The 17,685-nt window shown below is 39.2% G+C and overlaps 1 protein-coding gene across 1 annotated transcript; it reads right to left on the bottom strand.

Moving 5' to 3' along the window:
- Positions 1–2,184: 2,184 nt before the first annotated feature.
- LOC117414726 (nuclear receptor-binding factor 2-like) lies at positions 2,185–10,503 on the bottom strand. Its single transcript, XM_034024501.3, has 4 exons — positions 10,241–10,503; positions 6,476–6,560; positions 5,306–5,346; positions 2,185–5,109 (listed from the first exon to the last, which is right to left on the bottom strand). Exons 1-4 carry the CDS (start codon positions 10,268–10,270, stop codon positions 4,405–4,407), a joined length of 861 nt encoding a protein of 286 aa, XP_033880392.2. The 5' UTR covers positions 10,271–10,503; the 3' UTR covers positions 2,185–4,404.
- Positions 10,504–17,685: the final 7,182 nt, after the last annotated feature.

Genomic DNA, 17,685 nt, shown 5'->3' with positions numbered 1-17,685 from the left:
ACAGCATGATCATTACACAGATGCACCTTGTGCTAGGGACGATAAAAGGCCACTAAAAAATGTGCAATTTTGTCACACAACACAATGCCACAGATGTCTCAAGTTTTGAGGGAGAGTGCAATTGGCATACTGACTGCAGGAATGTCCACCAGAGCTGTTGCCAGAGAATTGAATGTTGATTTCTCTACCATAAGCCGCCTCCAACGTTGTTTTAGAGAATTTGGCAGTACGTCAAACCGGCCTCACAACCGCAGACCACGTGTAACCACGCCAGCCCAGGACCTCCACATCCGGCTTCTTCACCTGCGGGATCGCCTGAGACCAGCCACTTGGACAGCTGATGAAACTGTGGGTTTGCACAACCGAAGAATTTCTGCACAAACTGTCAGAAAGTCTCAGGGAAGCTCATCTGCGTGCTCGTCGTCCTTACCAGGGTCTTGACCTGACTGCAGTTCAGCGTCCTAACTGACTTCAGTGGGCAAATGCTCACCTTCGATGGCCACTGGCACGCTGGAGAAGTGTGCTCTACGGATGAATCCAGGTTTCAACTGTACCGGGCAGATGGCAGACAGCGTGTATGGCGTCGTGTGGGCGAGCGGTTTGCTGATGTCAACGTTGTGAAAAGAGTGCCCCATGGTGGCGGTGGGGTTATGGTATGGGCAGGCATAAGCTACGGACAACGAACACAATTGCAATTTATTGATGGCAATTTGAATGCACACAGATACCGTGACGAGATCCTGAGACCCATTGTCGTGCCATTCATCCGCCGCCATCACCTCATGTTTCAGCATGATAATGCACGGCCCCATATCGCAAGGATCTGTACACAATTCCTGGAAGCTGAAAATGTCCCAGTTCTTCCACGGCCTGCATACTCACCAGACATGTCACCCATTGAGCATGTTTGGGATGCTCTGGATCGACGTGTACGACAGCGTGTTCCAGTTCCCATCAATATCCAGCAACTTCGCACAGCCATTGAAGAGGAGTGGGACAACATTCCACAGGCCACAATCAACTCTATGCGAAGGAGATGTGTCGCACTGCATGAGGCAAATGGTGGTCACACCAGATACTGACTGGTTTTCTGATCCACGCACCTACCTTATTTTTTTTTTTTTTTTAAAGCATCTGTGACCAACAGATGCATATCTGTATTCCCAGTCATGTGAAATCCATAGATTAGGGCCTAATTAATTTATTTCAATTGACTGATTTCCTTACATGAACTGTAACTCAGTAAAATCTTTGAAATTGTTGCATGTTGCGTTTATATTTTTGTTCAGTGTAGATTTAGCATAAGTAAACAACTGACCTTGAGGTATCAGGATTGTCAATGCCATTCAAACCATAAATTTACAGGAACTGAATTGGGACCAGATTTTCCACAATTACTGACCTACAGAAGTTGTGAACAGTTGGCTGAGCACATCAGATAAATCTCTGTATTACTTCACATCTTGTGCATGTTGGTAGTTAAAAATCAATTAATTACGGTTCATATTGCCTTTTCAGGTAGTAGTTAAATATAACACTTCACTAAGAACAGAATTGCCCCTCGAACCTAAAAAAAAAATTATAATACTGTTTGAATTACAAGACATTTTTTTTCCAAGATGCTCATCAGTTTGCTCCTGGCCCTGCTGTTAACACAAGTGGAACTTATGCTTCATGAATATTTAGTTACAGTTGACTGAAAGAATACTAATGCTAGCTAATGTCGCCTATCACTAAACCATGATGGGCCGCCTTTTCCCATGTGCTGAGAAGTGTTTATTTTAAATTAATGAAAAGGCTTTGGAGAGCTGAAACAGCAGAAGATTCTTGATTGGCTGGTGAAGAATGGAGTTGTATTTTCTTCTGGTGCACTGAAAAAACATTAAAAGGATATTGTCACAAGATACCTTGATGACATTTCTCTAACAAGATAAGTGATCTGAATAATTTGGAAATACATATCAGCACTCTGTTCTCTGCATGTTTTAATATTCTATTACCTTTAAAACTGTACTTTCTGTAGAAGGAAAAAAATAATGTTACTGGTGTAGGTTATGGGAACAATCTGCTCTAAAGAACCATGTTACTGTGACTTTAGCATACAGGGGTGGAACCTATTTAAATAGTGACAGTCATAAGATGCAATGTCAGGAAAAAAAAAAAAAAAAAACACAACGTGGAATGTAAAATGTGGTATTCCCAATAGCAAGTCTTATTTACCAGTCTGAGCAGCCAGAATTGCTTAAACTGCATGAGATGATCTCTCACAGATCCCACACACCTCATTAACCGTGTATATTTACATCAGACTCCCAAAAGAAAAATTCAAATTAACTGAAGTCTTTAAATAAATTGTCTATTCTATTCTTCTTAAAGATCATATACTTACAACTAACATTTATTCATTCATGCATCACCAAAACAAGATACATATTGTTAATTTTTTTTTTGAATTTATAGCACACAGATCTTTGTTAGATTTACATCAAGCAATAATACAAAACAAAAAAAAAATCTGATGTACCCTGATTACTTTGTTATGTAAACCAATCATTGATATTAAAACATTGCTGATTTGGTTCCCTCTTTATAAAACATAAATATAAGCCATTCATACAACTGGCTCAATAAGTTGCATCACATTAAGAGCTCAAATATGTGGCACAAGTTCCAGGTTAGTGCTTACAATTAGAAATGCACCCTGATATAGTACTTCTGGATGATTATGCATATTAAAATGCAGTTACCTGAAAGAGTAGGTTTGTGTGGTATAAACATTACTTATGTGTTCAGTAGCTGACTGATTACAGTACAAATTAACTTGGTGACCAAAAATAAATAATAATATGAGGTACTGGATATGCCTTTTTCACATAAGCCAGTAACTTGCAGTATTGTGAGAAAGGCTTATAAATTGCTGCTATTGATCTTAGCTACATTTTCACCAATACCACAGGATTCATTATTATTATCACAACCCCCCTGTAGCTGTAAATACAAAATCTGAGCCCTTGTTAACATGAAAGTGGATCACCTTCACCTACTGTACATCCACTGTATGCAATGCAAATGTTACGCCTTCATATACCCAGTTTGTGTTACTTGTGCAAAATAATGTTCAAACCAAGTGTCATAACAATTGAATATGCACTCAACATAAGTAAAAATGTGTGACATGCAGACAGACACCTGTCACTTACCCCAATATTCCAATACAATCAATAACCTGTGCTAAAGAATGCTACTAACAATTTTTACAACTGAATAAAAGGTTCTCTGGATTCACTAGCAAAACACTGAAGTGTGACATATGACCGGACACCATGCTCCACAATATCGTTTGGCTGGGGTGAAGGATCCTTAGCTAGGGATACAAATTATGATTGGAAGAATGCTACTATAGTTTAAACAAGGCATTCAAAGGGCCCAAGGCTACTTTTACATATCACAGTATAAAAGGGCTTTTATTGCAGCATGGGTGTATTAGATTATTTTAGAAGAGATTAATTTAAATTACAGTACATCAAGTTAGATATTGGGACCTCAAAGTGTTTATTTAGACCACCGCAAGATCACCTCATGAATAAATTCCAGGCCATTAAGCAATTACTATAGCTCAGCATCACATATTGGGTTGCCAACTGTTTGGTTTTAAGGAAATTTGTACAGTGTCCAGTCTGAACAACTGACCGGACAGCAAATGTCCAGTTGTTGTGAATCTTGCTTACTCACTGTTCATTGCTGTTTGGGTATTTCCATTCTCGCTGAGTCAGTCCTTTTTTGTGGGACCGCTTCGCAGGCATTGCTGGTTTTGGAAAAATGGAAAGTTGGCAACCCTAATCACATAGGGGCTTACTACAAATTCCAGTTACCCCATTTAATTACGTGGCATAACCGATCTCAGTCACTGATACATTTGTGTGAATGTTGCAACCAATATATTTAGAAATTAAAAGGAACATATATCAGAAACAGAAAAGCTCTTCTTTTACAACCCCCACCCACTTCTGCTCCCCAAACATGCACATAAACCTTGGTGTATGAACTGCACACCTTTTCTTTTTCTTAGAACATTAGTAGGGAACTATGCTTTCACAGGAGAAGGGTATAACGTGACTCCAGGTTTCACCCAGTGCAAGCCCAACGGAATGTCATCTTGGGATTCTACAAGACAGCCATACAAGCATTTTTTTTTTTTTTTTTTTAGCAAAGGCACAGATCCCTCTAAGATTTTAACCAGTACAGTTGCAGTAAATGGAGTATTAAATTAATGGAGTACTGTAAAAATTATGCTTGACTGTGTCACACGATCTGCAGGGTAGCCACTGAACGCATCCTGCAATTGGGGTTGTTTTTTTTTTTTCCCCCCAGCCTTATGAGCACCGAACGCCCTTTTTCTTGTCTTTACTGTGCTAGTTTGTCCCTGGCACTCTTCATGTTCATTAGCTCTTGAAGTTCAGTCTGAATGTCTTCTGGAAGCTCTAAAGGAGGGAGATCATCCAGTGAAATGTCTTGAGTGGGCATTTCTAAAGGAGGAAGATTAGGTATTGGAATGTCCTTTGCCTTCCTATCGTCAGAGGGCTGAGGCAGTCCCCACAGCTCAGATTTCTCTACAAAGTCAGTATCTGCATATGGCTCCTTCTCTAGCGGGGCTTTTTTCAGCCTTGCATTTTCAGCTTTGAGCTGCTGGTTCTCCTGTATAACTTTCTCATTTTCAGCTAGAAGGAAGTCCACCAGCTTTTTCAGGTCAGCAATGGCAGTCTCTTGTTCTTCTAGTCTAGTCTTGTCATCCTTGAGGGGTTTGCTACCTGTGCAGGTCTCCAAAACAGCCCCTTTGTTCTTGAGTAAGTACAGCCAAGTGTCGTACTCACGCTCCACAGGTCCGAACCGCTCCCGAGCTGAACCCAGGGCACTGTGGCCACCGTCCGTTTCTGTCAAGGAGGGTTTTTGTGGAGAACACAGTGGATATGCAGCTACATCTCTGTCTGCTGGGGTTAGGCTGTGAGGATGGACTCTCTTCCCTTCCCTTTTGGCCCGTTTCCATTTCTCTTCAATCAGTCGCTGCTGTCTGATATGACTGTCCCTTTGTAATTCCAGTGACAAGTGAGCCTGTGAATAAAAATAAATATTTAATATTTATGTCATCAGTTACTTGTAAAACATAAAAGCACACGTGAATTTTTTTGAATTGAGAAGTTATGAAATCTGAAAAGCTTAAAATAATAATAAAACAATATCCACTGCCTGGTGTAGAGAGATGCAATGAATGACAATGAAACAAGCATTACTCAAAACCTGCTCCTACCTGCTCAGACTGCGTCAGCTTCATGGCTTCATTCAGCAAATCTGAACAGTGGAAATAAAGATAATTAATGATATTACTAATAATCCAAGGCATACATTTACACACACTCTTATAACAAAGCCTACTTAATCTCAAAGCTTCTTGCACAGTACATTTACATGCATGTCTATAATAATTAAGGTTGTTGTTAATCTGTTTAAAAAAAAAAACTCTATAAACAAAGAAAAGAATACAGTAATAGTAATAATACACAGCATTTTTTTTTAAAGCACGCTCCCTACCCATTATTTAAATCAAAACAGATGCTGTTCAGCTATAAAAAGCTGTATATGTAAGCAATATGACCACAGAACTTGCAGTAAAACCTACATTGATTCCCAAATGACAATTAGTGAAGCAACACTTGACTTTAGTAGTGACATTGACAACAGTGTGTGCTCTACTTAGCAAGCAGGCTGGGATCTCCCCTCCAGTGTTGGACAACACCCAGCCAACCCGGAGACCAGCACAGCAGGGGCCTCACCGAGGTCTAGGCTTCCACAGAAGCTAATTACACTTTGTAGAAATAATATTCACAAAACACCCAGGTGCACTCCAAGATCAAAATAAGCTGCACGACAAGGTAACAGTTTTGGCTCTGCACTGATCTTTTGCTTTGCAGCACTGTTCATTAAACATTGTTTTAATATTGGTGCATAAAATGTGTATTTTAATACAGTATAAAAATGAGTAACGTAATTTCAAGGAACGGATATCATTTGTGATCATACATCACTGTGTTAATCCAGTTAACTTTTCACTTTATAAAAAATGAAACAACCTGATTTTGCCATTAAATGTGCAAATTAGGGTGCGTCAATCAATTAATGTTTGGCAACTAGCGTTTTCTTCCACAAGCAAATATTGTACAAATGTAGTCTACAATGATGTAGTACCTAATAAAAGCAAATATTGTACAAATGTAGTCTACAATGATGTAGTACCTAATAAAAAGTAACACCACTCCATCATTTTCTTTATTTCTTATTTTTAAGAAACAATCCGTGACAGGCTTCTGATGTTTGGTTTAAAAAATGATAACCATTTAAACCATTAAATGGTATCCAACATCCCTAGTGCAGTAATAACCACCAACATAAAAATCATCAATGAATGAATGAATGACCCAACCTTCAGCTTTCCTATGGCAAGCGATGGCTTCTTCATACTTCCCAGCTGCCAACAACCGGTCTGCCTTCCTGCTCTGCTGATGAGCCTGAAAATGATACTTGTCATTAGAGCACAGTGCAAAATGCCTCAATTTATGACAACTCTAAATGATAACACAGTTTTAAAAAACAATTTACACCTGCAGTACCTTCAAATTGGTTGTTAAGTGCTAGAGATGCTTGCTGTAAATTTTTAGGAGCATTACAAAAAACGTTTTTTATAGCCTACTTTACGTATTGGATTGCATTAAGATTTTCATTTCCCCTTTTGTTTCATTACTGAAGCACTACAGACACAATGCAAAAACAGATTTAGTATATATTGGATTTTAAATGGTCTGAAATGAATAAAATCAATTGTACTGAATGGAAGAGCAAATTGTCCCATTTGCTTTGCCAGGTAATGTAGTGGGATACAGGGTTGTATTGTAATCCTATGGTAATGCAGTGATTCTCAAACCTTTTCGTTTGCAGACCACCTCAAATTTTTTTATCTCGGCGGACCATACATTAAACAGTACAGCTTTCTGAAAAATAAGCACATAAACACTATAATATTAAGAATAGCCGTAGACTTACCTTTCTTTGTTTCAATGCGATAGGTGCGCCTGTTTCTGTGAGCAAAGTTATTTTAAAACCAGAGTTTTAAATAATAGTTCTAGTTTACTTTTCATTAACACGAATTTACCGAGAGGGAAAAAACTGTTTTATATTAAAAATGATAATTACAGCAGAAATGGATTCATGTGAATTAATAATCTGTGAGGTGCCAGCACAGACGGAGCTCCGAATCTCCAGCTATAATCTTTAATTATAAAATTAAATGTTTGGATGCTACATGCCGATTGGCTGTTGAGGATTTTTTACCGGGCACTGCACAGAGAAACTTATTTTTGCCAAAGCACAGTTCAATTAATAAATTATAAACACGTCACATATTAACTCGCAATAAATATACACATTGTTGTGAGTGGTCTTTAAAGTTTTTAAAAATGAGTGACATTCCTTTCATCACATTTGATCATTTCAGATCAAATGTGAAAAAATTAAGAGACACAAAGACCTAACAAGTCAACAACTTAAGGAAATCGAACAAAACAAAAAAGCTTGTGCAGCTGGTGTTTTTATTGATTTGATGAAACAAAGAAATGGTAATCGACTTGAAACAATTTGTCTTTAATATGTAAACGGTCTGTAACAGTGCTGACAAACCCAATGATAGCCTGTTAGTGACCAAGCATTTAAAAATGTCAATAATTTATTTTTGTATGTTAGCTTCTCCAGGTCAGCACTAGTAATGTGTGGATAGTGAACTCTGTCTTTGCCTTTAACTTGGAGATATTCTTCATGCATGCATTTTCTTTCTGCTTCTGTAGCTGAGTTTTTAAGTTTTTGGGTTTGCAATGGGATCTATAAACTATGCTGCTGCTTCCTTTCCGTAATTATGTAACCTTTCCATGGACCACCTGAAGGGAGCCAGCTGATCACAGATTGAGAACCACTGCTCACATCTGAATTTAGATTAAAGTTTGTCTCAATAAAACATGTCGGGGCTACTGTTAGACATTTATATGTGCAGCGTTGTGCTTTTCAATAAGAATGCTGGGTGCTTGCAGCAGTTTTCAGTCTTGAAATGCATCTCGTTTCTGTCATGGTATGGGTCATTATGAAGGAAATCAGCAATCCAAACTGCTTACACCCCTGCTAAGTCCTGTTACTTGAAGTTATGAATAAACTTGGATCGTCGACTGCTAAAACAGAGCGCACACATGGATAGACTATGGAAGGATGTTGTAAACAGACACCATGTAATCATCTTGTAGTGTAAACCTGAGCAGGATTGTCAGACAATGCAAAAGCTGCTCTTGCATATAGATTTTTTTTATTTTTATTATTACAGCACTATGCCTGATAAAAGGTTATTTCTGAATAAAGTGTCAGAACTTGGCGAGGTTTAATGTCTACAGTGTTTGCACAAGGCAGTTTGTTCTTGAACAGTCTGTTGCAATTGTTAAGCAAGCTCTCACTTTTTATCTAGTCAACCAGATTCCAACTGACATGTCAGAGTAACACAGGAACCTGCAGATCACACAATCGGCTTTTAAACACAATCATTAAGCTAGCATGTTACTTACATTCTATTAATTGACCATCTGAAACTTGAGCAATATGTCGCACGTGTTCGATAAGCAGTGTTGAAAGGTGGAGTTTCAGCCCTGCCAGTCTCTCGAAGAACAGAATGTGATAACGTTTGGGTTAAACAACATGTTTAACCAGATAAAAAAAATAAGTGTTTTCTCTCTTCTGTTTTTCAAAAATATAATACAAACAGGTGGCCCCTGCAGATAAAGCTGCAGTGGCTGTGTGTGGGGGTTGGCGGTGGGAGTTTGTTTTGACATGCAGCTGTTATTGTTAGGAAAGATTGCTCAACACACTTGTTTTCAACGTGTGTGAAACTTACTCCAGATGCGCTTCTCACTGGATAAGAGGATGGGGCTTGCTCGAGAACTGCTTGTTTTCATTTGTGTTTTTAGCTTTAATGCACATTTCCTAAATACATACACACACATTTTAAAAACTTGAAAATAAACATGGAATGGCACTAATGAGCAATACTGTATCTGTATTAATATTTTATAAATAAATACTCCCTATTAGGGAATATATAACTCTCCTTGAAGACAGTGTGTCACAGTGGACAAGAATAAAAAGCTGACACACTTTGATAGATGACTGATCGCAGTAGATGCTTCTCGTATCCAAAACTGCACTTACTGAGGTACATTTCCTAAAGGAATTACAGGTGATATATTGAAGGAATTACAGGTGATGTATTAAAAGAATTGTCATGCATCCCCCCACAACAATGTAATCATCTTGAAGATAATTTAAATACAATGGTGGCACACTTCCTACTGGGTTGTGGCAGGTGTTCTGAATTTTAGTTCTTGCTTACAATTCAGCAAAAGGTGTGAAATCAAAAGGGTTAATGTTCTCATTCAAACAATAACAACATCATGTCCTCTGCCTGTCATACCTCATCGCTGGACTTTGCTGTTTTCACCTGCGTCCATCACACACCTGTTTCTGCTGCCTCTGACTAAGGATGGTTTCTTAAAAATCTTTAACAAGAGGCCACCGATATAAACGAGTATCCCGAGTAGTAGCTTTTTAACTTTTTTTGTATTTAACAATATCTCAGCAAGCATTGTTCACACAAGGTCTTACCCAAAAGTGAAAAAAACACACATCAGACAACTCATTTTCATATTTAGCCAACATAATATTTGTACAGCATGGTTTAATTTCATACATCCTTTTTTGTTAGAAGCAGGAAGTAAACAAAACGACTATTTCTGCCTTTATTTGTGGCTCAGTGTGCCTTAGTACCGAAGTAGGTGCTCCCTCGGAAATGCATTTGTATCTAACTAGCAAAACAAACGAGTGAAATGCCTGGCCGTGGAAATACTTGACTACGTGTCAGATACAGTTTCACATTAACGTATATATACGTTTGTATTTCTGTCAACCACAAAATTCGGGGAGGTAAGTGAATCATGTTGAAATAACTGAACACTGCGAGTCAAATAACGTGCGGCTAAAGTTGTTAATCCGATCATAGCGGATACATGTGTAGGTGGTGTCTGGTTATGAAATGTCTTTTGTTTCGTCGGGTTCAAGACGAGGGGGGTTGTGCAGTCTATAGACAAACATCAACAAAACTTACATGATTCAGAGGACTTTCCATCACCTCCATGGGTTTTATACAGCCTTCACGCCTGGAAGCCGCATGGGAGGCACACTTTTGTCCTGGAGATGGTCATCTGTACCTGCCAGTTACTCCATGGTAACAATCGGCTTTGTAATAGGGGATTATAGTGATATGTGTCGATAAACACACAGCAACTTCTCCACCATCAGCGACGGAGCACGGTGACGTCACAGAGCCGCCTTCCTTCCTGTTCATACTCAGAAAGCTCGCTCGCTTGGGAGGAGATCCCGCGATAACACAACTGCGCACGTATCTGTTCAACAGTTAAAGCGGCAGTGTTCGTTTGCTATACATTATAATACTATTTATATTGTGCTTTGGTTCTCAGTACATTTGTTCATAGTTCGGCCGTTAGTACACAGAAACCAATTAACATGTATGTCTCCTTGTCATTCCAGTTTTTTTTTTTGTTGTTGTTGTTTTTATTTAATTTTTTAAAATGTAGTCGTCTTCAGTTTTTGAGGGGTATCTCTGCAGCCGTACAGCTGCAGCCGTGCAGTTTTATTTTCAAATAAATACATTTCAAGATCTGCTCCTGGGGAGCTCCTACATATTGATTTAAATAATCCTCATCATTATTTTCTGAATCCAGTCACATAGAAATGTGCCTCATATGCTTCTTTTTTTCAGCTACTGAGATTCATTATTATTGGGGAAATGTCATACAGTGTGGTATGGATAACTATAATAATATGCAATAATGCACAGTGGCATGCATATTACCATATAATCTGAGTTTCCCATTGCAATCGTGTACTACAGTCATCTGTATTTAAATAATAATCTTCATCAACACTGTTTCAAAATGTCCCTTGTATGAACAAAACAGGGTCTCCCCTAATAATGAATACATCAATGAAAGATAAAAAATAAAATATATATTTATGCAGTGAATGACATTCCTGTTTTTCTCCCCAATTTTGTTATTATCTGTATCCTCGGCTCACTGCTCGCAACCCCTCTTCGCCGACTCGGGAAACGGCGGCTGGAACACGCGTCAATCCGTCATTTTTCGCACTGCAGATACACAGCGAGGCCACCAGACCTACAGTGCCGGTGGACAACACAGATCTGGCGGCTCCGCTGCAGAACCACAGTCGCCCTATCGGCCACAGGGGTCGCTGGTGCACCGTGGATTCCCCTGCCGACCTAAGCCCTCCCTACCCAGGTGGCGCTCGGCCAATTGTGCGCTGCCCCCTAGGAACCCCCAGTCATGGTCGAACCTGCATTCCAGTTTGTTTACATCCTCCAAAGGTAGTTTTAGCCTCTGCTAGTGGAACACGTTTCCTTGCCCATTGAAACCTGCACACCGAAAATGTCATCCAAACGCTTTGCTGCATAGAAGCAAAAAGAATAAAGCAATTGTGCATTTAAATGTGTTGCCTTTTTAAGCAAATGCCTTCCTAGTTATAGTTTTTTTTTTAATATAAAAGGATCAGTAAAAAGATACCCATATAAAAATATTACCATACAAAAGCACGTTATCACAGTATATCACTCTGTTGCATGCATTATGAAAATACCGTTGAAAAAAATGTTTTCTTTAAATTACTTAAAAAGGTATTGTGGAAGGGTGGTGGGCAATTCACTGACACACACGGGAGACAGAAGGTTTATTTGCACTGGTGCCCAGTTTTATTATTTTAGATACTTTCTTTTAGCCCGCAGAGGGCGCTGTTGTCCATGGCCTGTCTACCGGCAGCGGTAAACAGGTCCATAGAAATACCAATACTGGTAAACAGTTAAAAGCTGGTGCACTCACAGGTGCTCTGAAATAATAAATAACAAAAGGCGAAAGAAAAGGGAAAATAAAACACAGTAATAAAACTACAAAATAAAGGTGCTGCTTACGCAGTTCCCCCACTGCCGCTAAGCCGGTCAGCTGCGGTCTCAGTCCTACGCTGTTATGAACTATACTCTGGGGTGGCCAAGGTTCCCCTTCTACTCAGACATGTTCCCTCAGATACGTAACAAATTATTTTCTAAATTATTTTCTTTCTCTAGGCTGGCTGTCTTCCTCAGCCGTGCTTGCCTATTTTGGTCGCACACTCCAACCACTGGTGTTCCTGCCTGGTCTATGTTTACACTGGCCTTCTCAGCCAGCGTCTCTGTGTGTTTTCCAATCGCGGCCACCCGAATGCATAACCTAGCCCAGTTCTTATGGGCCGAGCAATCCCCCAAGGCCCGCCTCTCAGCCACTCAGAGAGAGGGAAAGCCAACACACCCTCTTCCCCACCTCTCCGTGTCACTGCCATGACTGACAGACGGATCTACCCCCCCCCCCCCCCCACCCCCCTCTCCGTTACAGGTATATATTGCACACACACACAAAAAAAAGTTTTTGTGAAATATATTTTGTTAAGTTATAAATAGGTACGTTACCTGGAAGTAACATTGTTCAATTGAGGAAGCAACAAAAATAATTCAATTTATTGATTTTTTATTTTTTTTTATTTTTATATAATATTTACTATACATTTTCTCTAACAAAATAGCAATATTCTGTTAACAAAATTAACAATATTAACACAGTTATCAATATTCTGTACACTTTTGCAACAGGCTAGTGCATATGAAAGTCCATAAAACAATTCTTCTCTGGTGTGAAACAGAGGCACACTTTGACTCCGCTTGCACTGCACTTCTGACACTGCACCTTGATAAGTCCTTTGCAGCCTGGATTTTTGCATCTTCCTGTAGCTCCAACAAAAACAGGCCAGTGTCCGGTGTGATCCTGATGAATTGATGTACAGGGTCACTGGGCTGCAGGTCCTGTTTGCTTCTTTTCGGCATACAGGTCCTCTTCGCTTGTGCTTGGCCTTCCCTTGTGCTTCTGCATGCTCTTCTCTGCATAGAGAGGCTGCTACCTTGCATTTGAACTTGAGGAGACTAAGCTGTTCCTTCTTGGGGACTCTGTATTTCTCACTGTCTCTGCGGTACAGGAGGCATGCAGTCAGGTCCAGCATGTGGAAGATTAGCCCATGATACCATTTCCTAGATCTGATTTTTGTTCTGTACAATGAAATAAGTAAATGCAGGAGGTCCACCCCACCCATGAATTTGTTGTAAACCAGGATAACAGCATGTTGCTTGAACAAATTATTTCTTCTTCCTATCCCATCTATCAACAGTAGAATGTTACTTTCTGGATACATACCAATTTCCGTTCATTTTATATAGTAAAACTAATGTAATACTAAGTTCTAGTTATGAACATAATTCTTTAGTTACCTATAATTATGAATTACTTTTTTTTAAAAATCAAATAAGCAAAAAAAGCAATATTACAGTATAAAATATTCCACTCACAAAGCGGGCCTTCAGACATGCAAGCTGACGCACATCGTGGTAATAGAATGAAAACAAAAAAGTCATGTGACCAAATGGGACTCTACCGTTGGTTTATTTATATTGTAAGAGCATGCAACTACACAACTTTTAAGTTTTAAGTTTGCCAAGGTTAATTTAAATGACATATTTGCAGGTTATGATGTTTTTTGTGCATTTATTATGCTATAATAATAATAATAATAATAATAATAATAATAATAATAATAATAATAATAATACACTACTATAGACAGTTAGCTAGGCATTTCTGACAGCAGCACAAAGGAATATACACTAGTAACTGTCCTGAGGGCATCAGATGATTCTTAATGGTTAAGTTTAGGGTTAGGTATTGGGTTACGGTTAGATTTTAGGGCTGGGGTTGGGCAAATGCCCTAGAATCATCTGATGCCGTGAGGACAGTTTCTAGTGGATATTCCTTTACGCTGCTTTCTAACAAGAATGGTGTAAACCTACCAATCATGTTTCTCCAACTTGAATACACTTTGTACCTCAGTCTAAAAAAAAAAAAGTGCTTTGGCATTTTGACAGACATAGCACACCTGACAGAATGCCCTACTATGTTACATGTAACTAGGGCGTCTGATTTTCGGGTTTTACCCGATTATCCCTGCACTGTATATGAATAAACGCCTGCGCAGTTGTCTGTGATTCAAACGCAACAGAGCAGAACTGGCGCCGATGACGGTAAGCTGATTTACCTATCAGAAAAAAATGTGGCTTCTAGTGGAATATATATATATCCAGTGTTAGACTGGGGGGTGGACGCAGGTGGACGCAGGTGGACGCAGTCCACTCACTTTTTTGGAAGGGTGGACGCTTCTTTCATTTGTTTGGTGTGCAAGGTAATCAAACATGCAATCTTCAGGTGTGAAAAATTGCCCCCCCCCTAGTTAACTCAACCCAATTAAAGGGATAATTAGGGTCAGCTGTTTGAGTACTTTGGTTAACAACCAGGCCTGATTTGGGCCAGCCTTGCCCAATATAAATCTGAACAACTTTGGCCCTTACCATCAGAGTGAAGTTGTCAGCACACAGGTTCTAGAGGCACATCAGAAATTCCTGAAGATCTCCGGAAAAAAGTTGTTGATCAGTCTGGAAAGGGTTACAAAGCCATTTCTAAGGCTTTGGGGCTCCACCGAACCACAGTCAGAGCCATATTGTCCAAATGGAGAAAGTTTGGGACAGTAGTGAATCTTCCCAGGAGTGGCCATCCTGCCAAAATCTCTCCAAGAGCAAGGCGTAAAATCGTCCAGGAAGTCACAAAGAACCCTAGAACAACATCCAGGGATCTGCAGGCCTCTCTCGCCTTGGCTAAGGTCAGTGTTCATGACTCCACCATCAGAAAGACACTGGGCAAAAATGGGATTCATGGCAGGAAACCATTGCTCACTAAGAAGAACATGAATGCTCATCTCAAGTTTGCCAAAAAAGCACCTGGATGATCCTCAAGAGTTCTGGAATAATGTTCTAGCGGGCCCCGTTATGTCTGGTGAAAACCAAACACTGCATTCCACAGTGAGAACCTCATACCAACGGTCAAGCATGGTGGTGGTAGTGTCATTGTTTGGGGATGCTTTGATGCATCAGGACCTGGACACTTTGCCATCATTGAAGGAACCATGAATTCTGCTCTGTATCAGAGAATTCCACAGGAGAATGTCAGGCCATCTGTCCGTGAGCTGAAGCTGAAGCGTAGCTGGGTAATGCAGCAAGACAATGATCCGAAACATACAAGCAAGTCTACATCAGAATGGTTGAAGAACAAGAAATTAAAAGTTATGGAATGGCCTAGTCAAAGTCCAGACCTAAACTCCATTGAGATGTTGTAGCAGGACCTGAAACGAGCAGTTCATGCTCGAAAACCCACAAATGTCACTGAGTTGAAGCAGTTCTGCATGGAGGAGTGGGCCAAAATTCCTCCACGGCGCTGTGAGAGACTAATCAATAACTACAGGAAGCGTTTGGTTGCAGTTATTACTGCTAAAGGTTGCGTAACCAGTTATTGAGTCTAAGGAGGCAATTACTTTTTCACACGGGGCATTGGGTGTTCTATAACTTTCTTTAATAGATAAATGAAATATGTATCACATTTTTGTGGTATTTGTTCACTCAGGGTCCCTTTTATCTAATAGTAGGTTTTGGTTGAAGATCTGATAACATTCAGTGTCAAAAATATGCAAAAATGCTGAAAATCAGACAGGGGCAAATACTTTTTCATGGCACTGTATATGTGAATATATATGTGTATATATATTTTTATATGTGTATATATAAGATTTTTCAAAATAACAGCAATATAGCTTTGAGCTTTATACAGCTATTACTAGTTACTCGCTTCTACCAAGAGGTGTAAAGTTTTTGGAGGGTCAACAAATTGCCGAAGTGCAAGGCAAAATACTACATCACATTGTAATAATTGCGCCAGCTTAGTATCCAGATCACGCCCAATTCCATGCTCTTTTCTTCATTTGAATGCATTTCAATATAACTTTAATGGATTAATGATGGCAAAGTGCAAATTTGATAGCGGGTGCAGAACGCCAGGTGAACACTATTCTTTACATACGCCGCATTTTTAGCGACAGGTAAAACTAGACTTTATGGCTGCCAAACACGATTTACTGCACCATTATGGGGGTTTTGCAACCGCAAATCACTTTGCGCGTATTCTTACATCACCACCGTCATCTCGGGGCTTCAGTTTATAAATGACTGGAAATCTCTTTTATTTTTCACTGCAGTGCTAATAGAATTCCACTAGGTGTCACCAGATATAACTCTTTTATCCAGAACACCTCGGTAAATCTCAGTGCAGTTACATTCCGAACCACTAGGTGGCATGTTGAGCTAGTAAATTGCAAAACTTCCTCATGGCATTAGAGACTCTTGTAGGCTGAATGAATGCAGTGGCTTCCCAAGGTCTTTTACACTAGCGTCCATTACAGTTGGTGGAGAAAGTGCCCCTTAAAATACATATGGTTACAAAAGCTGTTTTTTTTTTTTTTTTTTTTTTTTTTCTAGACATAACTTGCAGCCATCTCGCCTGTGTGGTATGTGGTCTTTGGAGAAATCATGTGATATTGTGACCTTTTAACTCTGTTGACTCCACCAGCTTCGTGGTGTAGAACAGTTAAAAATGATTCCATACGTCATTGAAAGGTAAGGTATGGGTAAAATAAATATTTAAACTTTAAACTAAATAATAACATTTATATTACTTTAAATTATGTTTTCTTGAAACCACGATAATAGGGGAACACTTAATAAGAGGTGAAAAGAACTAGACTATAACATGGTGTTTACAAAGCACTAAGGGCATCTGACTTACAGTAGCTGCACAATTTCAATGTATTTAACCTTTAAATTAAGAGTTTAATCAAACACTATTCTATGTATTTATGTCCCCAAATAACAAAAGATTGTGGTCTGTTAGGCAGTATAGAACATGAGCACAACAAAGAGAAATTTAGAAGGTTTAAAGCACCCATCTGATAAAAGACAAGCAAGATAACTTGAATCAAATGGCACTGTGGTTCACAAAATTGATATTTTTCTCTTGTAAATAAGATTTGCTCCTTAAATACTGTATAACCAGATAATGGGCCCTGTCCACAAAACTCTTGCATTATTTAATTTTTTTTAATTAATTAAATAAAGTTTTGAAAAGATAAACTGCTGAAGCATTTAATTTAGTAAATACAGTATGTTTGAGAAGATATGTGTTAAGTAGTTCTGCAATGCTATGGAAATATGGTATAACAGAAAATAGTTTTTAAATAGAGGGTGGATATATTTCTTACAGATAAGGTGATCTGTGTTTTTTGTGGTTGGGGGAAGACCACAGGACAGAAATACAGACTATTTAGATTCTGTGTTCTAAAGCTGTCTGTCGTACCACTGAAGAGGTCTTTAATCCTATCAGTCAAGAAGTACGCTGCTATTGATAGTGCATCATGTGAAGGAAAGTGGAATTTAAGAGTAGGAGGGAGGTGTGGAGCTGCCTTTTACCTGCCTGATTGCTCCCTGAAAAATACTGATGAGCCAGC

The sequence above is a fragment of the Acipenser ruthenus genome, chromosome 7 (genome assembly GCF_902713425.1).
Source record: "Acipenser ruthenus chromosome 7, fAciRut3.2 maternal haplotype, whole genome shotgun sequence".
Lineage (NCBI taxonomy): Eukaryota > Metazoa > Chordata > Actinopteri > Acipenseriformes > Acipenseridae > Acipenser > Acipenser ruthenus.
This window is presented reverse-complemented; position numbering and strand designations above follow the sequence as displayed.

What these genes read in the sequence shown, in the direction of transcription:
- LOC117414726 (XM_034024501.3), bottom strand. Translation starts at nt 10,270, where the DNA reads ATGGAGGTGATGGAAAGTCCTCTGAATCAT. An exon ending in TTGCCATAGGAAAGCTGAAG is followed by an intron (nt 5,347 to 6,475) that starts GTTGGGTCATTC and finishes TCCACTGTTCAG; the next exon opens with ATTTGCTGAATGAAGCCATG. An exon ending in AGCTGACGCAGTCTGAGCAG is followed by an intron (nt 5,110 to 5,305) that starts GTAGGAGCAGGT and finishes TTTTATTCACAG; the next exon opens with GCTCACTTGTCACTGGAATT.